Source organism: Neovison vison, chromosome X (genome assembly GCF_020171115.1).
Source record: "Neovison vison isolate M4711 chromosome X, ASM_NN_V1, whole genome shotgun sequence".
Classification (NCBI taxonomy): Eukaryota; Metazoa; Chordata; class Mammalia; order Carnivora; family Mustelidae; genus Neogale; species Neogale vison.
Genome location: NC_058105.1, coordinates 111,824,582 through 111,848,470, shown reverse-complemented (window position 1 = coordinate 111,848,470; position 23,889 = coordinate 111,824,582). Strand labels below are relative to the sequence as shown.

General features: G+C 41.3%; 1 protein-coding gene across 1 annotated transcript in view; it reads left to right on the top strand.

The window, feature by feature from the left end:
- The window catches only part of PDK3 (pyruvate dehydrogenase kinase 3), a 77,360-nt gene that overhangs the window by 39,333 nt on the left and 14,138 nt on the right, over nt 1-23,889 (top strand). The window contains exons 6-11 of the mRNA XM_044235888.1: nt 7,256-7,333; nt 15,672-15,748; nt 17,037-17,138; nt 17,521-17,631; nt 20,713-20,826; nt 22,291-22,430. Coding sequence (XP_044091823.1) covers nt 7,256-7,333; nt 15,672-15,748; nt 17,037-17,138; nt 17,521-17,631; nt 20,713-20,826; nt 22,291-22,430 — 622 coding nt within the window. The remainder of the gene's footprint in view (nt 1-7,255; nt 7,334-15,671; nt 15,749-17,036; nt 17,139-17,520; nt 17,632-20,712; nt 20,827-22,290; nt 22,431-23,889) is intronic.

Below are 23,889 nucleotides of genomic sequence, written 5' to 3'. Positions count from 1 at the left end.
ATAATATCTACCTTTATACATCTGCAAATTATAGACTCACAGTAGCGAATGCTAGAATTAGTGTTGTAAAGCTGTTCCTATTATCCTCTGAGATACCTTCCATTGTGACCCTTTTCCCTCCTGTCTTTGTAAGAAACCGGGAAATGGAAAATCCTCTGGTAAGATCGTTTTAAAGGTACAGACTTAAATGCTTGGCCCAGGAATCAGCTCTCACAGCGATGCTAGCTTGGCCGTGTTGTTCCTCCATGCTGTTACATGACAGCATACAGATGCTATCCTGAGAGCCTGTCGTTACTCTGGCTCAGAAATAATGTCTTCTGCTCTTACTTAGGGCTCTTCAGGTTGTAAGGTACAGAGATCCACTTGTGTTAGCCCAAGAAATAAACTTATTAAAGAATCTAGTAGGTTCCATGGTAATGCAAAGGCAAGAAGCACCTCACTTTGGAGCTATAGATATTGGAACTGCGAAACAGAGAACAAGGTGGTTTTCTGTGTTTCTTTGCAACTAGGGTTGCTGAGTCAAAGTCCCTCCATCTTTCTCTTGTAGGCTGACTGACTTGTTTAGGGCAATGGTGGGCACTCCAGGCCCTCTGGATTATAGATTATAACTCCCAGTGGGTCCTTTTTCTCTTCTGCCCTGCCTGAGTATCTCGAACCTAAATTCTCAACAAATGAATTTGGTTGGCTCAGCCCGTCTTTTTGCCTCTGAACCCAGGTTTTAGGATTCTGGTCAAATTGTAGATTGGTTTTCCTGCATTAGATGTTCTACCCTCACTCATCTGGGTGGCTGGGGTTTGGAGAGTAGGAGAAGGTCCAGTGCCTAAAAAAAACTCTGGTTCCTACTCGGAATGGGTTCTGGGTAGGATGATAAACATACCTTACCAGAATTGCTTTGTAGCTTAAAAGGGTTCTAAAGCAGCGTATCTCTGGCTTTGTGATGCTTTATGGCTGGCTGTTCATGTTACCTCTTCTGACAGTGGCTTTTTAAACTTGAGCTTGACAGTTTTTTTATATCCTGTTAGATAAAGTTAGGGACCTTGGCACCTTCATGTTTGTTTTTTCAGTACTCAAATTTATCCTTGTCTAGCCTCTTACAAGATATTTGTAAACAAATGATTATGTGTCTTCATGCTAGGGGCTAATATTTGATAGCAGAATTCTGTGGTGAGTTTTGAATAGATTTTATTCATTTGACAGAGAAAGAGATCACAAGTAGGCAGAGAGGTAGGCAGAGAGAGAGGGGGAAGCAGGCTCCCTGCTGAGCAGAGAGTCCGATGCGGAGCTTGATCCCAGGACCCTGGGACCATGACCTGAGCTGAAGGCAGAGGCTTAACCCACTGAGCCACCCAGGTGCCCCAGGAAGATCTTCTAATAGAAAAGTCTAATAAATTAATTTCCATAATGTAGTAAACATTCCTATGCACTTAAAAAAAACAACAACAACAATTCCTGGGGCACCTGAGTGGCTCAGTCGATTGAGCGGCTGACTCTTTATTTCAGCTCAGGTCATGATCTCAGGGTCTGGGGATTGAGCCCTGTGTGCTCAGTGGGAAGCCTGCTTGAGATTCTCTCCCTCTCCATCTGCCCCTCCCCACCTCGCTCTTTTTCTCTCTGTGTCTCTCAGGTAAATAAATAAAAAATAAATTTTAAAACCCCTAATTCCTGGCTAAGTTGAATCTTTTGGGCTACTTGCTGTGTGAACCTTCACCCTACCCTTAAATAAAATATATTTTGTCTTGTGTGTTTACAGTTTGAGTAGCCTGGGGAAGTACATATGTGCTATACCCACAGTTTTGTTACTTTATGATCATTATTTTCCTTGAAAACAGATTTTTAAAATAATAGCATTTATGTTCAGTGACAGTAATAGTCATTTCCTGATACTTGCTTTTAAAGGTTGGCGGTAAATACTGGCCCAAATATATTGCAGACAAAAATAACTCAGTAAATTATCATATTTTACAATTTTGGCTTCTAATTAAAAGGTAGAAGTGTTATTAGAATGTTTATTGTAAGTAGAACTTGCATTTTACTCTAGAATAAAGGCAATGAATTAATAAGCCAGTAGTTGAATTTTAGGTATAATGTTTCAAAGTTTTTCATGTGTATGTTGTACACCCTGGTGCCCCATGACCCTTCATGTCCTGGGAGAGACAGTGACAGAATTAGCATGACCTGACCTTGGCTTTCTAGGCAAGTGAGCCCCAAATCTAGCTTCTCTTCAGAATCATTTGCTAAGTGTTTTTTTTTAAGATTTATTTATTCATTTTAGAGAGAGAGTGTGCAAGCAAAGGGAATGGCAGAGGGAGAGAGGGAGGGAGAGAGTATGTTAAGCAGAGTCTTCACTGAGCATGGAACGCAGGGCTCAGTCTCCCAGCCCTGAGATCAAAACCTGAGCCAAAAGCAGGCACTGGACGCCTAACCAGCGGAGCTACCCAGGTGCCCCTTAGTTCTAGGCCTCAATGTAGGCCTACCACATCATACTCTCCAGGGGTTCAGGTTTTTTTTTTTTAACTTGGTAATGAATTTTACATACAGCCAGTTTTGGAAATCACTCTAGGCCTTAGTTCCCAGTCTGACCAAAAAGAGTATCTGTCATCAGTATAACTGACTGCACCTTGAAAACCTTATCATGAATATGGATTGTTCCATATTACCCCTCCATCAGAAAGGAGGAATACCCAACTTTTGTATCGATGTGGACGGGACTGGAGGAGATTATGCTGAGTGAAATAAGTCAAGCAGAAAGAGTCAATTATCATATGGCTTCACTTACTTGCGGAGCAGAAGGAATAGCATGGTGGACATGGGGAGATGGAGAGGAGAAGGCAGTTGGGGGAAATCGGAGGCGGAGAGGACCCATGAGAGACTGCGGACTCTGAGAAACAAACCGAGGGTTTTGGAGGGGAGGCGGGTGAGGGGATGGGTGAGCCTGGTCGTGGGTCTTATGGAGGGCACGTACTGCATAGAGCACTGGATGTGGTGCATAAACAAGGAATCTTGGAACACTGAAAAAATAATGCTAAAAAAATTTAAAAAAAGAAGGATTGTTCCATGTGACAGTGCTCTAGCATGGGCTCCGGCCAGCCAGGGCTCTACCGACTGAGCAGCCAGGTGCCCCCATAATGCAGTTCTTAATTACAGCATTGATACACTATAATTAGGAGTATGGTTTAAAAATTCTTATTCACATGTGGTTTTAGGAACCATACTGTGTCTTTGTGTTTCAAGATGCCTGCTTCTTTCTGGACTCGGTCATCTTGCCCATGTTATATTTATGTAACACTTTTTCCCCACACGATGCTGTTAAAATCTCGTGCTCCTGGCCAAGCCAGGGCCATGAGGAACCTGTACATTTAGCAGGACTAGATTCTTTTGCTTTTATAGTGAATGGAAGACTGATGTTTAAACATCCTTAAAGGTGTCACATACTTGGGGGCGTTGTTTTGTGGAGGTGTGTTGGCTTTGTATGTGGTTAATGAAGCATCATGTTCGGATTTCGGTATTTGTTGGTTGAAGGAAAAGTGGCCTTGGAGGTTCTCCGTCGGCTCTGTGCTATCGTGTCACTAGGTGGGGATGTAGCGCTGCTCAGCGGTGTAGCCAAAGCGAAGAGGGAGGCTTGAGTTCTTGTCTCTTCACAAGACCGCTTTGCACATATTTGATGAGGTTTCTTCTACTCTAGGGAAAAACTTGTAAATTTGGTGTGATTCTGAATTTTTGTTTTCTTTTATTAGAGTTTAAAATCAATCCTGCTTTAATGTTTGTTTTCACACCAATCAACTCTGTTTTAAAAAATATTTTTTCCTCTTAATAACATGTCCTTTGTCTATCCCTCGTTGTTTCATCTTGTCATCGTTATTCTAATGTCTCTGTGACTGTTCGTAGTGGTTTAATTCTAAAAGTCTAGTAATATAACTAGAATTTTTTTCTGGGGTCAAATATTATATAAAATTTTAATTTGGCAGCAGTATGAGATAAATGAACCAAACTTTGTAGTTCTGAACATACCTGAATCTTATTTTTATATTAGTTTAGGCTGCCAGGGTCTAATTTTAATATATTTAAATTCAGTAGGGGTCACTTTTTCCCTCTTTCTTTCTTCTGTTCCTCTTGAATCTTAAGTGTCTATGCACGCTATTGATGTGGGGGATTTTAAAAAAAGTACAAGGCTGTTTCCAAAGACCTGGTGTCAGTTGAGAACATTGCAAACACACCTACAGAGGATTTTCAAGTAATCTGAGTATCTGATCTTTAGAAACTGTGAAGGTGGAACTTTAAAAAACAATCTCACTTTGGAAAAGATTCTGGCTGTTCCTCAAATGTTTAAACACTGTGATACCTTATGATCCAGCAATTTTCCTCTCCTAGGTATACATTCAAGGGAAATGAAAACATACGTTCACCAAAAAACCTGGGACATGAATGTGCATAGCAGCATTATTCATAATAGCCACAAAGTGGAAACAGCCCAAATGGCCCTCACCAGATGAACGGATAAACAAAACATGCCCGTGTGCAGCATGGTACCGTTCAGCCATGAGGAGGAATGAAGTACTGACCCATGTTGGGACACGGGTGACCCTTGGAGACACTCTGCTAAGTGAAAGCAGCCAGACACAAAAGGCCACGTATTGTGTGATTCCATCGTGTCTAGAAAGCAAACCTAGAGAGAGAAAGGAGACCCATGGTTGCCTAGGGCTGAGTGGAGGGAAGCCACGGCCAGTGGTCACAGAGTCTCTTTTCCCGGGGATGACGTTGTGACGTTGATGGTGGTGATGGGGGCACGGCTGTGCACCTGTGCTCAAGACCACTGAGGTGTGTGTACACTTTAAACGGGTGACTTGCAGGGATGTGAGAATTCAATCTCAGTAAGCCTGGTTTAAAAATAAACTATCAAGAGGTTTAACATTTATCCCAGGAAGGACTATGTACTGACCATCTAATCGGTATATACTAAGTTCTGTAGGAGTTACAAACCCAGTGTAAGACAAACCCTGACCACAGTTTGCTTCCAGTTCAAAAGAGGCACCTGCACAGTCTAGAAGAATGCACTTGCGCTTTCTGAATGTTTCCCATCCTTCGGGACGTAACCGCCTGAATTCTCTTCCAACTATTTCTTTAATTGCCCTGATCTTCTTACCCTATGCCTTTTTTTTTCCTTTCAAAAGCAAACTGTTGCTACTCAGACTTTGAAATATCAGCCCAATCCTATGAGCTTTATCTAACTTAAAGGACATTTTTAAGCTACGGCAGTGTTCCCAGTAACTTAGAGTGTGTGGTTCACAGAAACCCATTCATTCAGCAAATACTGATATTTCATTACAAGTAATTGGCAAATCTTAAAACTTTTGGCATTATTATTTTTAAAAAAGATTTTTAAAAAAGATTTTATTATTTATTTGTTAGAGAGAGAAAGAGTGTGCGCGAGCACAGGCAGACAGAGCGGCAGGCAGAGGCAGGGGGAGAAGCAGATTTCCCGCCAAGCAAGGAGCCCGATGCGGGACTCGATCCTAGGACACTGGGATCATGACCTGAGCTGAAGGCAGCCGCTTAACCAACTGAGCCACCCAGGCGTCCCTAAGAAGATTTTTAAATTCTTTTTATTTCAACTGATGAACAAACTTTGATATATTACCTTTTTAAAAAAGATTTATTTGTTTATTTTAGCGAGAGAGCACAAGCAGGAGGTACAGAGGGAGAGGGAGAGAGAATTGGAAGCAGATTCCCTGCTGAATGCATAGCCGGACTCAGAGCTTGGTCTCATGACCCTGAGATCATGACCCGAGCTGAAACCAAGAGTTAACCAACTGTGCTGCCTAAGCACCCCAACATTGGTATATTTTATTAACTAAAATCTCTGGATTACATCAAGGTTCACTCTTTGCGTTGTCCAGTTCTCCTTGCTTTAACAAGTGCATAATGATGTGTACCCACTGTCGCAGCACCCTACAGAGTGGGTTCACTGCCCTCAGAATGCCCCATGCTCTACCTATTCACCCCTGCCCCTCCTACCTCCCCCTGAACCCCTGATCATTTTACTGTCTTTATGGTTTTGGCTTTTCTAGAATGTCCTATAGTTTTTAACTTAAAAAGTTCTTTTTATTATTGAAGTATAGTTGGCCTACAATGTTACTGTCAGGTGTACAACATACTAATTCAGCAGTTCTCTACATTACTCTGTGTTCACCATAATAAGGGTAGTCACCATCTGTCGCCGTGCAAATCATAACCACAAAGAAATAGCACTTGACAGCAGTCAGAACAGCTAATATCAAATGACAAGAAATAACAAAGGTTGGTGCAGATGTGGAGAAAAGGGAACCCTCGTGCACTCTTTGGGGGAGTGTATTTGGTCCAGATACTATGGAAAAGAGTATGGAGGGTCCTCAAAAAACTAAAAATAGAAATACCGTATGATCCAGTAATTCCACTTCTGGGTGTTTACCCCAGGAAAACAAAGACACTGATTTGCAGATATATGCGCCCCTGCTTTTACTGCAGCATTATTTGCGTTAGTCAAGATGTAGAGGCAGCCTAAGTATCCATCCTTAGATGAAGGGATAAAGGAGCAGTATATAATACAATGGAATATTACTCAGCCATAAAAAAGAATAAAGTCTTGCCATTGATGGCAATATGGATGATCATAGAGGGTGTTATACTAAGTGAGATAAGTCAGAGAAAGACAAATACTATATGATTTCACTTACATATGAAATCTGAAAAACAAACACTCATAAATACAGGGAACTGGTGGCTGCCAGAGGGGCGGGTGGGGGAGAGCTGAAATTGGTGAAAGGGATTATAAGATACAGCTTTCCATTTATAAGATAATGAAGTCAGAGAGGTACAGCATACAGAATATAGTCAATAATATTGTAACAACAAATACCTTTTGCTGCAATTTAGTCAGCTTCCATGGTGTTCAAAAGTAGTCTTGAGTTCATAGATTTTCATGGAAAACGCCTTTTAGGAATATTTAAAAGCTAAACAAATGTACGCCTAGTATAGAACTAGCCATGTTGTCGTTAGTGCAGCATTTTGATATTGTTGCCATCATTACAATTTTAAAGGAGGAGAAATTCTGGTTCAGTCCCAATAATTCTATTATAGCCAAAAAAGACTTGTTTTATCAAAAGCAATAATTAATTCTGAATCTATCAGTTTAGTAGCTGTCCTAGTTTTGTTTATCTGTCTATATGCCTGACTGCCTATATGCTTTTATCTAAAGCTAAACTTCTTTATTGCTTTGCAGATGCCTATGAAACCGCCAAGATGCTGTGTGAGCAGTATTACCTGGTCGCTCCAGAGCTGGAAGTGGAAGAATTCAATGGTAAAAGAAAAATCATTTTTACTGTACATACAAGGAAGTTGACTAAAAATCTGATGATACTTGAGCTATATTGCAGTGAGATTTCCTCACATTACACTGCTTTCTCATCTTTCTTTTCTTTTTCAAGCTTTTCTATCTCTTTGGTCTCCTAGGCATAATATGGTAAGGAGTTTTCGTACAGGAGTTTGTAATCTCCTCGAACTCAGAGTGTTTGGAACAGAAGTAATCAAGGTAGAATAGAAATTGCACAAACAGATGAACAGGCAGTTCTCAAAACAACAAAGGCCAGGCAGTCAGTAAACATATGGAAACGTGTAACTAGACTAATCAGAGAAGTACAAACAAAAATGGAGAAATGCCATTTTCGTCTTTCAAAATGGCAGTGATTATAATGTTGTAATACTTTGAATTGGTGCCCAGAAAAATACTGTTGACAACACTTACACATTTCTGGTATAAGTTTAAATTAGTACAACCTTTCTCAAAAAATGCTAGCAATGTCTTTCCGCTTGGCCCAGGAAATTAAAATTCAGTAATGGTCATATTCTTTGGTCCAGTAAATTAAACTTCAGAAAGTTTATTATGTGAAAATAAAGGTGTACACAGATGTGTGTACAAGAATAACAACCACAGTGGTTTTCTTAAACAAAAATTAGAAAACAACCCCAGTTGTCCATGATAGAAGATACTTTTTTTTAAAGATTTTATTTATTTATTTGACAGAGAGAGATCACAAGTAGGCAGAGAGGCAGGCAGAGAGAGAGAGGAGGAAGCAGGCTCCCCGCTGAGCAGAGAGCCCGATGCGGGGCTCGATCCCAGGACCCTGAGGTCATGACCTGAGCCGAAGGCAGCGGCTTAACCCACTGAGCCACGCAGGCGCCCCGATAGAAGATATTTAATTAAGTTGTGGTACCTCCATAAGATAGAATACGAAGCAGCCATTCAAAATAACGCCTCTCTGCTTACTTGTGATCTCTATCTGTCAAATAAATAAATAAAAATCTTTAAAAAAAACAAACAAAAATAAAACAAAATAACACTTTAAAAGACTATTGAATGTATTGAAAAAGTTGAGTTTTTTAAGCACAGGCTATAAAAAGTCCATTAGTGTCACAAGTTCAATGGGAAATATTTTGAAGGATTTATAGCACCAAAACAACAGCTTTCTGGGCTATAGGTGTGTAGCTGATTGTTACCTTATTCATATGATTCTATATGTATTTGCATGTTACCTTTATTTGTAAGTTACAAGAGAGACATGCGTGTTGGGAAAATAGAAACAGTACAGAATGTAGGGTAAGAAGTGAAAGTTCCCTTGTTCTCTGAGGACCAGCAGAGCTTTTGTTTTTTACATAAATGGGGCTGAAACTATGCATGTTCTATAACTGGCATTCTTCACTTTGCCTTGAAGATCTTTGCATGTATTAATGTCATTTAGAGATTATCCATTATGGAGTCATTTACCATTGAGCGGACATTTAGGATTCCCAATTGTCCCATATTCTTTCTAACGAACAGTGAAGGATGTGTCTGTGTCTGCAGGGTGGGAAAATTTGTGGACACGTGGGAGCATTTCTGTAGGTTGGGTCCCTAGAAGTGGAATGACTGAATCTTAGGGTGTGGATGTTTACAGTTAAAGATAAACCAAATTCCCTCTCAAAAATATGTTAGGGCGCCTGCGTGGCTCAGTGGGTTAAGCCTTTGCCTTCGGCTCAGGTCATGATCCCACAGTCCTGGGATCGAGCCCCGCATTGGGCTCTCTGCTCAGCAGGGAGCCTGCTTCCCCCTCTCTCTCTGCCTGCCTCTCTGCCTACTTGTGATTTCTGTCTGTCAGATAAATAAATAAGATCTTAAAAAAATGTTAAAAATGTATTTTGCTTATAATGAGATCAACATGTGAAAAGATGTTAGGCTGTCGTTGTAGGACAGTTGCCCCTGCATTCTGCCAGAAGGTATCCAAGCTGCTTTCCAAGTCTGTTGGGTTCTCCGAGAAGAGTTGTGCCCATATTTTGGATCAATACACTGCCAGAACCGAAAGGACTTCACTTGAGTATTCCCAAGTAGAGACACCTCAGTCTTCTCTCTGCTTTGTCATACTGGCAAGGTGAGGCCTACCCTCACTCTGCACGTTTCTCTGTGTCAAACGCGGAACTTCAAATTGCAGGTGATAACCGATTGCTCTTTTGCATGGATGGCAGTCTGACTCACTGTAAAGGCCAGAGCGGCTAGCCCGCTCTTGCTGAGTCCCAGGAGCCAGCTGTGTCACACATTTCTTCTCAGTGAAACTGTCACGCTGGGCAGCGCGCCTCACCAGGAGAAGAGATTAACAACTATTTTTGGCACTGTCTCGTGCATGATTTTTCAAGTCCCCTTTCCCGTCACTAAGATAAATGAATGCTGCTGGTTATAGGCGACCTCTAGTTCCCTGTGGCTCTGGGTAATGTGTTTATGATTTCTCTTTACGATTTTCTGAATGTCAGAGCTCTTTGTGGATGTGGCTAAGGGCGGTGCCTTCGCGCTAACAAGTTCTGTGGTAGAGATGCAGGTCAGAGGTCAGTCCTGAACACCTTAAGTAGTCGTCACTTTGTAAAGAGTGGATGTTTCCCACAGCATGTTGCCTATCTCAGTTTTCCTGAAAGGAAAAGTCCATCGGATCCAGATTCCCACAGATTCATTTTCAGAGTCTGCTTCTTTCTCGTTGCTTCCATTACCCCACAGGCTCCTCGAACCGTAGTGAGGAATAGCATTGCCCTCCGCTGTGTGCTTGACAGCAGTGTGGCCGCCGCTGACCTGAAGGAACCTCTGTTGCTTCCCGAGAATCATTCCATCAGTTTGACGTATCATCTTTTGTTCTGAATCTCTGGGCTTTTTTTCTTTGCCATTGTAGACCCCTGAGAAAGTAGTGAATAGGACTACGGAGAACATACTTTGTGAACACTGTCAGTATTTACCACTCATCCCTAGAATTCTGGATATTGGGAGCCAGCTAAAATAAACTTTTTTTCTTCTCCATCTGATAACACTTAACAGGAGCATTAAAAATAACAGATGTGTTGGGGCGCCTGGGTGGCTCAGTCAAAGACCTGTTTGCCTTTGGCTCAGGCCATGATCCCCGGGTCCTGGGATCCAGCCCTGCATCGGGCTGTCTGCTCGGGGCAAGCCTACTGCTCCCCTTGCTTGTGCTCTCTCTGTCTCTATCAAATAAATAAATAAAATCTTTAAAAAATAACAGATGTTTATCTTCTATCAGGTTTCAGATTTTTCTGACTTGCCCCCGGTGGCAACCCACGTTGGTTTCTCCAGACAAGCAGCCATTTTGTCACACTTGTTCTCATTTTAGCTTTCTTATTCTCCTGAGAAATCACTTGCCAAAACGTTAAGCAAAGACACCTCTTTTCTTACCTGTTTTGGATCCTTGCGGTGAGGCAGCACCGCTCAGAGGGATGACGCGAGCTTTGTAGCTCTCCAGGTGGTGGGAGGGGACACATGGAACAACTTCCTTGTCTGTAAGATCACCTTGCATGGTGATAAAAGGACACTGTTTCTGGGGCCTTAAAAACAGCACCAGACACAGACTGGATATATATATATATATATATATATATATATATATATATATATATAATTTTTTTTTTAATAAAAGGGTGGCTACTGGAAGTCAGAGTTGGCTTGGGAAAGATAAGACTATGGTTACTACTTGCATTTCTTCACCATTTCTAGATTAGTCTTTTCCTGTCGAGAGGTTCGTTCATAGCTCTGTGTTTCATGGGCAACATGAAAACTTCAAATCAGGGGCGCCTGGGTTGTTCATTCGGTTAAGTGTCTGCCTTCAGCTCAGGTTATCATCCCAGGGTCCTGGGATCGAGCCCCGCGTTGGGTTCCCTGCTCAGCAGGAGGCTGCTTCTCTCTTGCCCTCTGCCTGCCATTCCCCTTGCTCATTCTCTCTCTCTCTCTCTTTCTCTCTCTCTGTGTCAAATGAGTAAATAAAATCTTTAAAAGTTAAAAAGAAAATTTCAAGTCATTCTATATATACGTTGTTATAAGAGGGTTCCCAGGGGGTGCCAGGGTGGCTGAGTCAGTTAAGTGGCTGACACCGGATTTCAGCTTAGGTCATGATTTCAGGGTCCTGGGATCGAGCCCTGTGTCCAGGTCCATGCTCAGCGAAGAGTCTGCTTGTCTCCCTCCGTCTACTCTCGCCCCCACTTGCACTCTCTCGCTGTCTCTCTCTCAAATAAATATATAAAATCTTTTTTGAAAAAGAAGGTTCCCAGGAAAGGTGTTTATCTATCCTGGGATCTTTGATTTCCAGTTTTCCTATATTGGATACTTTCGTGGTTATTTTCGGTCCGGGGATTCTATACAATAGTTGAAAAGCCATTGCTGGTAGCCCTGTTAAGACCATAAAGCTAACTTTTTAGTAGTGATACTAGCCAGCATTTATTGACTACTTACATTGCGGCGGGCTCTTTGTAAACTAGTTTATCGCTGTTAACCCGTTTAATCCTTATAGTAACCCATTGAGGTACGTACTGTGCCCATTTCAGATATAGGACACTGAGGCCCAGATGTTTTAAATACCTATTAATGTGACTGTTAAATGCCAGAATTAGGACTTAATCCCAGGATAACTTTGAACTACACTGTGTACTGTTTCTAATAGCCTCATCCATTGACTTTGGGACTTAACCAATCATCTCTAAGTGCCCAGCTACCTTTTCTCTTAAATGCATTTCTTTTCTGCTTAGCCTCTACTTTATTCATTCTTATAGGAGAGCTATCTGAAAATAAAATTCTCTGTATCCCATGTGGAGTTCTGTTGGTATTTATTACATGTTGTTTCAACTAATGGTTTTTGGAGCAATGACTCTGTAAGAGAGACTTGATTATTTCTTGAGTCTTGAGCATGAGAAACCTGAGCCATTTTTTTCCATTTACTTTAAAAAATATACTTTAGATGGAAAATTCATATTGCATTTATGTTCTTTTTTAGAAAGTTAATAAATGTGTATTAAGGGTCCACTACATAAAAGCCATTGGACCCAGGATTAGGTTAAAAGTTATGGACAAAAGCATTGGACTTGATTTTAAAAGGAAGGAAAGACATCTAACCTATAATGTTCTGCAAGAAAGTACAAGTAATTGAGCAAGCCTACAGATGACTCCTAGAGAATGTTGGTTCAAGTGAAAAGAAAAAAACATATCAGAGATTAGATTTGGAAAAAGATCTGGAGTGAAAAGGTTGAATTCAGAAGGCTGTTTATATGACTAATCATGCCTTTTAGTACAAGATAGGCCGAGTGTTCAACTTGTTCCTGGGGAGCCATTAAAAGGACAATAAAGGAATACAAAGAAAAACAGCAAAGAAACCAGGGGGCCGTCATCAGTGGACCACTGGTCCCACCTCCTGCCAGAGGGTAAACTGACGGAAGTCTGCTGATTACAGACCAAGCAGAAGAAGCCACAAAGAAGAGGTTACAGCAAAGATGGAGGGACCCCCGGAGCAGAGCCAGTAGGGGCAAAGCATTGGAAAGGGAAGCCAAAAGGAGGGGTCAGCTGAAAGCTGGTCTAAGGCAGAGCATGGAGGGGTGATAGGGAACACTGGTCTTGGGCTGTGCTCTGCCTACAGTCAGTCACAAGCATTCTTCCTAGGGCAGAAATTAAAATCAGAGTACTTTTTTCAAGAATAACCTTGGAAAAAGTGGGGCTGTTCACGTACCTGTTGGCCCCAAATAAAGCTCTCTTCACTGAGAATTTGGGGCACCCTCCGGTCAGAAGCCAGCTTACTGTCTGCCTACCCTAAAGTCACTTGAGAAGTCTTGACCAGATCCGCAGGGCTCCAAGTCAGCCTTCTTGTTTAGTTGAGGGCCCCAGGGGGAAATGAACACCAGCTCCCTCAAATGATTTGTCCAGTTCCTCATTCAACAAGAATATTACTACCAGGGTTTATCACACCTCAGGCGACACCCAGTGGTGTGAGGAAAATCTGACTAACATTAAACTTACCAGCTGCACTACCATGGCCAGGAGACTACCCCCCCTTCTAAATTCTGAGAGAAAATGATTTTGAATGCAGAATTGTGTACTTAGCCAGACCTTCAAGTGAGTCAGAGGTGTAAAGATTAAGAAATGTATTCCTAAGGGCACCTTTCTGAGGTAGGCTACTTGACTGACTTGATGGTTTATGTCATGTGGGCATAAGAAATAGTGAAGAACATACCAGAACTTTAATCAAAAACATTTTGAAGATGATGGCTATGCGGCATGTTTGGAAGGCAATCAATTCTAATTTGAAAAATCTTAATGAAATGGATACCATGCACTAGAATAGGAAGCTAGAGGATCTTGGTGATGTGAGGAAAGCATGTTTCTTGTCCATTTACCCAAGAAGAAGGGTAATCAGAAGCTCCAGGAAACAAAACTGTGTAAGAAGGACACAGTCCAAATACTCAGTAACCTAAAAAAAGGGTAGTGGGATTTTAAGGAATTGGTGGAGGATTAAGGCAATCATTTCACCTTAAGGCTGAGAACATTCTTCTTCGTGTGACCAATGAAACATGTCATTGGAATCACGGGGAAGGAAATACTGTTCTTCTACACTCTTGTGGCCGCTCTGCAGTGATCCGTATTTACCTAGTTATGATGCTCCCAACACTGTCAATTTTCAGCTTTTTAAAAAAAAGATTTTATGTGTTTATTTGAGAGAGAAAGAGCTTGAGTGGGGGAAGAGGGGCAGAGGGAGAAGCCAACTCCGCACTGAACACAGAGCCTGATGCTCAATCCCAGGACCCTGAGATCAGGACCTGAGCCAAAGGCAGACACTTAACCGACTGAGCCATCCAGGCGCCCCTCAATTTTCAGCTTTTATTTTTTTTTAAGATTTTTTATTTGTTTATTTAACACAGAGAGAGAGAGAGAGAGAGATCCCAATTAGGCAGAGAGGCAGGCAGAGAGAGAGGGGGAAGCAGGCTCCCCACTGAGCAGAGAGCCCGATGTAGGGCTGGATACCAGGACCCTGGGACCATGACCTGAGCCGAAGGCAGAGGCTTTAACTCACTGAGCCACCCAGGTGCCCCAATATTCAGCTTTTTTAAAAAAAGAACCTATAGACAAAGTACAGAAGAGTTCATTAGGTTTACAGACCGGAATGGAAATACTATCAACCGAAAGACTAAAGCAGAAGTAGTAGCAAGTGACTGTCTCTGGGTGCAGACTTGGGGGAAAAGGTAGAAGGATTTTTGCTTTTCTTCTTTTTGTTTTTAGAAATTTCATTTATTTTATTTTACTGAATAATTTCAAAAGTAACTGATCATCAGAGAGTTCAGGATTCAGATTCAGAAGCTCTTGGTTCATTTGTCCAGTTTCAGGCCTCTTCTGTTTCAGTAGGCGAGTCACATAGCCTCCGCACAGCCCGTGTCCTCGCCCATAATAATGCCACCGTCCCTGTGAACCCCACTGTAGTGTCAGGAGGGCTCATTTGGATTGTGCATGCTCAAGCTTCTCACACCTTCTAAGAACCCAACAAATGTTTGCTCTACTTTATATCCCTGTTACTTATATTAGAGGAAGTAGTTAAGTCGAAATTATAACATGAGTGACTATGTGTTCTACTTGAGAATGTTCACGTATTTTCAGTCTTTTACGTGATTATGGGCCACGAGGAGGAAGGACCAAGTTTTCCACCATCTACTCTCTATAGCCCACGTTGTTCTTAGTGCCTGACATGGGATTCAGTGTTTCTTGTGTTTTCCTCAGGAGATCCCTGATGCAAGGAGAAAGGGCTATGGGTCTCTGGGGATGGGGGAGGGGTTGTCTGCCTGCTACTAGTAGAAAAGTTATGTGAACCTTAAATTCTACTCTAATGCCTTGTTTGTGGAAATTGAACAGAGATTAACATTGCTCCTTAGTCTAATCTGCAAGAAGATGTGCTGCTTTTCCTCTGTGGCTTCACATTCCCCATGATGACTGCTGGGGTCGCCACTGGGGGTGGTGTCCCCGAATTTGAAAAACACTGAGCGATATTTAGATGGCTTATGTAATGCTTAGAATATTATGACACACATAATAATAATCCAGTTTTGCTCAGCTAAGGTTCACAGAGATTGAGTAACCCGCCCAAGGTCACATGGCTTTTAAGTGAAGGAGCCGGATTTTTCCCCGGGTTTGTTGGACTTCCAAGCACATGCTTTTGCTCAGCCCTGACTTCAAAGGTGGAAACCTAAATTAGCCTTTCGTGTAGAGTTCTTTTTTTATGTACTTGGGAGATAGAACGCCAGCCACATTCTTGACTTTCTTATAGTTTTTGTCCTTATTCATTGATGGTTTTTGTGTCTTTTTTCAGCCAAAGCTCCAGACAAACCTATTCAGGTAGTTTATGTGCCCTCACACCTGTTTCACATGCTATTTGAGTTGTTCAAGGTAAGTGGAATTTAAAAACACGGAAAGAAGTCTTCATTTTAAATTACTTTGATTCAGAGCATAATGGATTCATTAGATTAGCATAAGAAAAAGGTTTTGCATAACCATTTTAAAAATTCTATTTCTGATACCCTGTGGGTTTTATAATTTGTACACTGTGAGATGAAAAATTGCTGTGTACGGTACAGTTTTCGTGAATATTAGTACATATTGATTTGGGAGCTTAATTGTACTTCAGTGATTTTATGTAAAAATCCATACTGTTTTTTCTTCAGTTTTGAGATTAGAGATGCTTTTTACTTTCCCAACCTGGCGAAGGCTTTACTGGTGGTAGCCAGATCAAAATAAATACATGTTTTTGCGTGTTTAGGTTTCTGAACGTTAAGCACTTTGGTGCCTCAGCAGTTATTTTAGTTCTGAGAGATCCCGTAACTCTTTGACGTATTTGAGTCCATTGAGAAGATCTGACGGAAGCAGAGAGGAAAGATAGGGAGGGGCTGGACCAAAAAGAGGAGCTGCCCTCCCTTAGCCCCCCCATGAAGAAAAAGAATAAAATCTCTTTAGACTCCACGGCTGCTTTTGTTAATCACCAGCTCATGGCATTTATAAGAGCAGTATTATAGGCACAAGGCGTTTAAGCTAAAATTTCATTTCTTCCGATGTGTAAAACCCTAAATTGAACACCTGAAAAATCAGTTATGCTGATTTGCTTCCCAAAATTATAATGTTACTGATGTAACACTTTAAGGTTGAGATGGGCATTCAATTGTGAACTTTCTCTTCAACAGCTGTGGCTTTTTGAGAATTTCTTTTTAACTGACGTTGCTTCTACTTTTTTTTTTTTTAAGCCAAATGATTAATTTTTGAGGGAAGCATGAATACTCTCAGGTTTTCCGCCTTCTTTAGAGGAAAGGTGCTCTGTAAATGCAGACTGATAAGTAAATGCAGCCTCATTACGTGTGATAAAAAACATTCCTCTTGGTTAAGAGTTGAATGACTTAAATACGCTAAGGAAAAACAAAAAGAGAAAAGAAAGAAAAAAAATACTTAGTATGATGGATGGAAATAAAACTCGATGAAATCAAAATAAAGCATCGGGCAATTTTTCCTTGCTCCAAACACACATTTAGCTAAGTTCTTTAGAGGGGGAAATAAAGGGTGTATAAACCCAACTAATATTTGCTCCACAAAAGCGTTATTGTGTAATAAGTAATCCTGTGCTAGTTCTTTTTTTAAATTGTGGTTTGTGAGTCAGCGGTATGCTACAAAAAAAGCCTTATTATTTCAGAACTCAATGAGAGCGACAGTTGAACTATATGAAGACAGAAAAGAAGCCTACCCCTCTGTTAAAACCCTCGTTACTCTGGGTAAAGAAGACTTGTCTATTAAGGTAACTACCTGCTTTGTTTGCACACGTTATCCGTTGATTTAATAGTACCCAGACCCTGAGGAATCTGAGGGAAGAGAAGAAAATGGACCCTGAATGTCTTATTTTTATGTACCACGTTAGATCTTTAGCTTGTTGCCTCATTTAAGCTTAGCAGAAGCCCATTTTTCAGGGAGCTGGACCAGACCCCAGCCCAAGTCTGTGGGATCCTAGTGGCCGTCCCTGCCTCCTTTGTTCTAGTTTGTTCACAGTGGAGCTGTATTTCCCTGGGGATTCCAAGCCCTCGTTATCTTTGAGTTAGTTACCTGGTATGTACTGTAATGAACTTCTTCCTCGTACTAAGTATAGATGGACTGTTTTTAAAAAACCATTTTGTACATTACAGATAAGTGACCTGGGTGGTGGTGTCCCACTTCGAAAAATAGACCGCCTTTTTAACTACATGTATTCAACTGCTCCTAGACCCAGCCTGGAGCCTACGAGAGCCGCCCCTCTGGTAAGCATCTTAGAAGTGCTGCTTAGGGGAAGACCTTAAACCTGAGAAGGGCCTCCAGCAGAGCGGCCTTTCTCCCGGGCTCCTTACCCTAGCCTCTCTGAATTCGAATGTTTCCGGCACGATTTGGAGGAAGGGAGATTTTATCCTACTGCTACTTTCTTTGTCAATCCTTCGGACTTAGATTTTTTTTTCTAATTTTGTCTAAGAAACACTCAGAGCTGAGTACCTCACTTCCTATTGTAGAGAAAAGTCACCTCCCTTTGGTTAAGGATTGTTGCGGTAGCACCACTCCCCGCCGGGTGCTCTATCCGAGGGAATGGAAGGTTAAGAGCCGCCCGCCCCTGAGCAAAGGAGCCTCACAGGGCTGCCGCGTGGTCCTGGGCACTTGGGCACCGCGTGCTGTGAGAGCCCCAAATCACCCGGGGCCTTTAACTTTCCCCACCAAATCTGTTTATATAATTAGAATGTTCAAGTATGAATACAATAAATTTTGTATAGTAAACAGCATAAGCAGGAAACATATAGGTGGCGTATACATTTTCCGAGCCCTTTCTGTCTAGGCTTTATTAGGCAGTGAGAAAAGCCTCAGGTTACCATGGCAGCATTTAGAATCCTGCTAGGGCCACACTTTGTTCCCCTGCTGAGTGTTTCTAATTGACAAACAACAATTGAACCCTTTGTCATTAAACACAGCAACATAGCTATCAGTCTGCAGAACGGTTGAGGGTACAAATTAAGTTTCATTTTTCAAGTTCTACCTGACTGATAAGCATGTGAGATTATATTTTATTGTATGAATAAAATCCAGCACTTTGCATCATTTATTCGAGACAGAGTTTGTTAACTTGGCATGTTGAAAACAGAGAGGAAGTCATGCTTACAGGAGTCAAGAAAATTCTCAAAAGATCAATTTTGAAAGGGGTTGCCTTCACCAGGCTCTGGTACCTACTTAGGTGTGTCAAAAGAAAAAGCACTACTAGCAAGTCCGCAGTTGTTTAGAAGGAATATGGATCCTCTATTCCGGGTCTCGAGAGAGCAGGTTGAGGACAGCTGTTCTGTCATCTTTTTTAAAAAATGGAACTGAATTCACGTAAGAGACCTTAAAATATTATGTATCCAACCTCCCATTTTATAGACAAGAGAATAAGGCTAGTGTCTTGCCCAAGGTCGTCGTACTCATTAGGGCACAGCCGGCACTGGTTGCGTCAGCATTCTTTCCCGTGTCCCGTACAGCCTCTCCTTTTGAAGAAAGGTTTCCACTAGCTTCTGTCCCAATTATCAACTGTATACATCCCCAAATCCTGTCAGATTCTTTGACACCCTGGGAAAACCTGGATGAACCTCACTCCGTCTAGGTTAGAGACCCCTCTTCTGTGTTCTCATGGCTTACCTGGCTCCTCATACCCACGACAGGATTGGGCTCGGGCATTCTCTGCTGTTCCCTGGTAGACCCGAGGGCAGGTTCTGGGCCTTGCTGCAGTATAGGAGACAGATTTCCTTGGCCTCTTCCTGGAATATTCTGGTTTCTTTGCTATGGTGGCCACATTCATCATCTTGGATATCTTGTTCTCACCACCAGCCATATCCTGTCAGTGCAGAATCCCTGGAATGACAGTGCGCGCTGTCATACCCAACTCTTTGAGTTAGGCCCTGCCCTGAGGGAGGAACGTAGGAAAGATGTTCGCAAACAGTAGAAATCCATGTAAGCTGGTAAAATCGTGGCTCTGCAGTAGCCATAATGGCAGCTTCCATTTATTTACTTTTACTAGGTCTCCGGCACTGTGTCAAGACTTGACACTTGTTAGGTTATGTAATCCTCAGAGCAGCTCCAAGGGAAGCTTTTCATTACATCTTCAGATGACAGAGCAATCTCAGAGAGGTTAGGTAAACTGCTCAGAGTGGATTTCTCCTTATGTCTCTCTGAGCCTAAAACCCGTGTAACCTCTGCTCTAACAAGTGCATTACCCCAGGGATTTCATCAGAGGGGCCAAAGCTTGTGGCACTGAACCTGCTCCTCTAGTCTAGACTTGCTGAGTTAGTATCCTTTGTTCTTATTGTTCTTGTCAATGTCTGAGATTTTTCTCTTTGCAACAACCTGTTACATTCAGGGTTCTATGACATGAAAATGTAAGAGGGCATTGGAATTGTTTTCTCAAAAAGAGATACATGTGACCTACCGTATAGCAAAATATTTCAGCATTCCCAGAACTTTAGGAAGTAGAGTCTCGGGAAATTTTCTTTTCAGTGTACTAGCCTGGGTACCAGTACATTGGAACTCTTGTGCTACTCACTTAATTTTCACTTCAGAGAGCAAGAAAATCTGATAATGGAACTTAGTGATGACGAGGTTTAGTTTTGTTAACAGTTCAAATTCCACTTGATTTGGAATTTGCTTTCAAAATGCTAACAGTTTACTTAAAAATGCTAAAAAAATTAGTCAAAACTTGGAGTATTTCTAATGTTTTCTAAACATAAGAGAAGTGTTTTTACAGGATGAAAATGACTGTTTGCCATAAAATGAATATACACATCATTGTAAAGGTTGGATCAGTAATTTTCCTTGCTTTAAATCTGACTTAAGAATTCCTTTTAATCGGGGCGCCTGGGTGGCTTAGGCAGTTGGGCATCCACCTCTTGATTTTTTGGCTCAGGTCATGATCTCACGGTCCTGGGATCAGGCCCTGTATCAGGCTCCCCACTCAGGGGAGTCTGCTGAAGGATTCTCTCTCCCGCTTTCCTGTTCATGCTCTCTCTTGCTCTCATTCCCTAAATAAATAAATTTTTTAAAAATTTGTTAAAGATTTTATTTATTTTACACAGGTCACAAGTAGGCAGAGGGAGGCAGAGAGAGAGGGGGAAGCAGGCTCCCTGCTGAGCAGAGAGCCCGATGCGGAGCTCAATCCCAGCAACCCGGGATCATGACATGAGCTGAAGGCAGAGGCTTTAACCCACTGAGCCACCCAGGCGCCCCAATAAATAAATTCTTAAAAAAGAATTTCTTTTACTCTTCTGAGTAGTCCTCATACCAAGTATGTTAGCATTTGTGCACATCTCACTGTATTATTTTTCTTTTCTCTATAGGCTGGATTTGGTTATGGCTTGCCAATTTCTCGTCTATATGCTAGATATTTCCAAGGAGATCTAAAACTCTATTCAATGGAAGGAGTTGGCACTGATGCTGTCATTTATTTAAAGGTACTGCACTTTATTAGTAATATGAAGGCACCTTTACTTTTGAAAGCTTTAGGTTCTAATAACTAATGGAAAATAACACTACATCATCTCTTACATTCATTTCAGATTTACTTCAGTTTTATGGGAAAACCGGGGTGTGTCCTGCCCTTGATTTTATGCTCAGATATAGTAAAATATGGAACATGGAGAAGGAAAAGCTAAAATACTGATTTTTAAAGCCATGATTCTTACTTGCGATTTCTTTTAAATTGCATAAGCATTGAAAGGGCTAATCTAAAAGGAGACAGATTTTCATAAACTGAAGTGTTTTAGTCTTTTACTTTAGAACTCACTGGCTTTCCAAGAATTCAGTAATCATAGTATGGTGATATAAATAGGCTGATGTAATAAGAAAGCTTCTGTAACACAAGTTTTCTCATGCATTGGTGGCATCAGACTTTTATTTATTTCTAAACTCTGGAATATTTGGAAGATTTTTTAAGTAGTTAATACAGGCACGTAGTACAGAATTGAGAAGCTACAAAGGGGAGAACTTAAGGCTTTCCCATCACTGTCTCTAAACCACTTGCTTCTCTTTCCCCGAGGCTGCCTTGGTACCAGGTTCTCATGGAGTGTCCTGGAGTTGATTCTGCATTGATAAACAGATGGGGGAAAATAATTTTTTTCCTATATAATGATTATTTCAGCATTTTTCCTTTTTTTTTTTTAGCTTTCCTGTATAGCTTGGAAATCTTGCTATATCCATTGATACAGTGCTGCTCATTCTCTTTAACAGCCATGTAGTGTGATACATGTTGTATGTAACGTGTTATACCATTACTTAGTGCATCTAAATGATGTGCTATTTGATATCACCTTATGGGCGTATGTTTATAAACTTCATAGGTATGAAACTTTATATACGTAGGGGCCTTCCGTATGGGCCCTCTGGGAAAGAGATTGGTCAGTGACTAATGCTTGGCTAAGACCATAGAGTCAAGATGATTGAATATCTCAAAGCAGTATTTTTTTTTTTATTTTATTTATTTGAGAGAGAGAGACAGTGAGAGAGAGAATGAGCGAGGAGAAGGTCAGAGAGCGAAGCAGACTCCCCATGGAGCTGGGAGCCCGATGTGGGACTCGATCCCGGGACTCCAGGATCACGCCCTGAGCCGGAGGCAGTCGTTTTAACCAACTGCGCCACCCAGCCGTCCCTCAAAGCAGTATTAACTGAATTAAGATGCTTTTTCTTCTGGTTGCTTTGTGTACTTTACTACTGGTTTTGAATGAGTGAAGCTTTTTATTCCTTTAAAGGAGCTTTAATTTCATCCCGGCCAGTCTAAGTAAACTATGAAAATGTAATTTCAATATAATTCCAAAAATCTACATTAAGGTTTCTTGTTTTAATAGTAAAATTTGGGTTAGTATTTCATGTGAGAAAAATGACATGTGGTCCTTTGGTGTATGTTTTTGTTTGTCTCTTAGGCACTTTCCAGTGAATCATTTGAGAGACTTCCGGTTTTTAATAAGTCCGCGTGGCGCCATTACAAGACCACTCCCGAAGCTGATGACTGGAGCAATCCCAGCAGAGAACCGAGGGACGCCTCGAAATACAAGGCGAAACAGTAATTTCCCACTTTGCTTTCTATTATAAAGTATCTGATGATTCCCTAGAATGTACCAGTCAGATGATCCCTTTAGCCAGATCTTCTCTGTGGCTTTTTCACTGGAAGAGCAAAGCGATCTCCAAAGGAAGGAAGGACGACAAGAACCGGGTAGCCAGAGTAGCCCTTCCATTGGAGATACGAACAGCAGGGAGCAAGGTTTATCCTGCCGTAGACTGGATTTTCAAAGTACGTTTTGGGATTTGTCATCACCTATGACATTTGACAGGAGGGCATTTAGGGAAGGTCTGTGGGTGGGTTGAATCTGAAAATAAAGAAGTTAAAATGATCAGTCCAGATAAACAAGATGTGGTTTATCCATGCAACGGAAAAGGACACGTACTCTATGATTCCACTTATGTGAGGTACGTGGCCAAGTCAGATGCATAGGGACAGAAGGTAGAATGGTTGCCGAGAGCAGGGAGAATGAGGCGTTAGTGTTTAATGGGTGCAGAGTTTCCGTTGGGAAGATGACAAGGTTCTGGAGGTGGGGCGTGGGGGTTGCCCAACACTGTGAATGTACTTAATGCTACTGAACTGTTCACTTAAAAGCAGCCATTCCTTACCCTCTTACAAGATAGCAAATGTTATGTGTGGTTTCCCACAGTAAATAAAGGAAAACAGAAAAAAGAAAACTAATCACAGAACAACAGGTTTCACTGCTTTATGGTAGTAAGGGCAACAGTCCCACCTTTGGTTTCCAATTATTTTTTCTCCTGACTATTATTAGGCTCCAGCTCTACTGGCAACAGTAAAGGCTCTGTTTATTTAAAATAATCTTTTGTTAACAGAACAGTGCTATACGTGCATTGTAAAAAATTAGAAAATATAAGTAAACAAAAAAAGGAAAGAGAAAGCACTGTATTCCCACAACCCAGAGATTACCGCTCTTATGACTTACTGTATTTGCTATGTACACAGATACTTTGCTATATATATTTACATATATATGTGTGTGTGTGTGTGTATATATATATATATTTTTTCTCCCAAATGAGATCTAATTATTTATAATCTTCTACAACCCGGCTTTATTTCATTTAACCATTTTCACCTTTCCAGGTCAGTAAATTTTTTCATCTTGAGAATTTCCCTGAATTGCCCAAACCTGGATCAGTTCTTAGATTGTATAACAATCTGAGTAGATTTCAAGTTGTTTTAAATCTAGAACAATATTTTTGTTGGTGTTGAGCGACCATCCTAGTTGTCCTGCAAAAGTATCCAACCTGGATATTTTTGGCTTCTTTTTCAACGTGTCATTTAGCCTTTCCCCCATTTTCTGTATTTCCTATAAACTGCAAGTTCATCTGAAGATTCAAGAGAGCATTTTGTTGTTGTTGTTGTTGTTGTTCAGAGTACCTCTAAGCACTATTTCAGAATTACACTGTGAGACACATGATATCTGACTGATCCCTCTCCA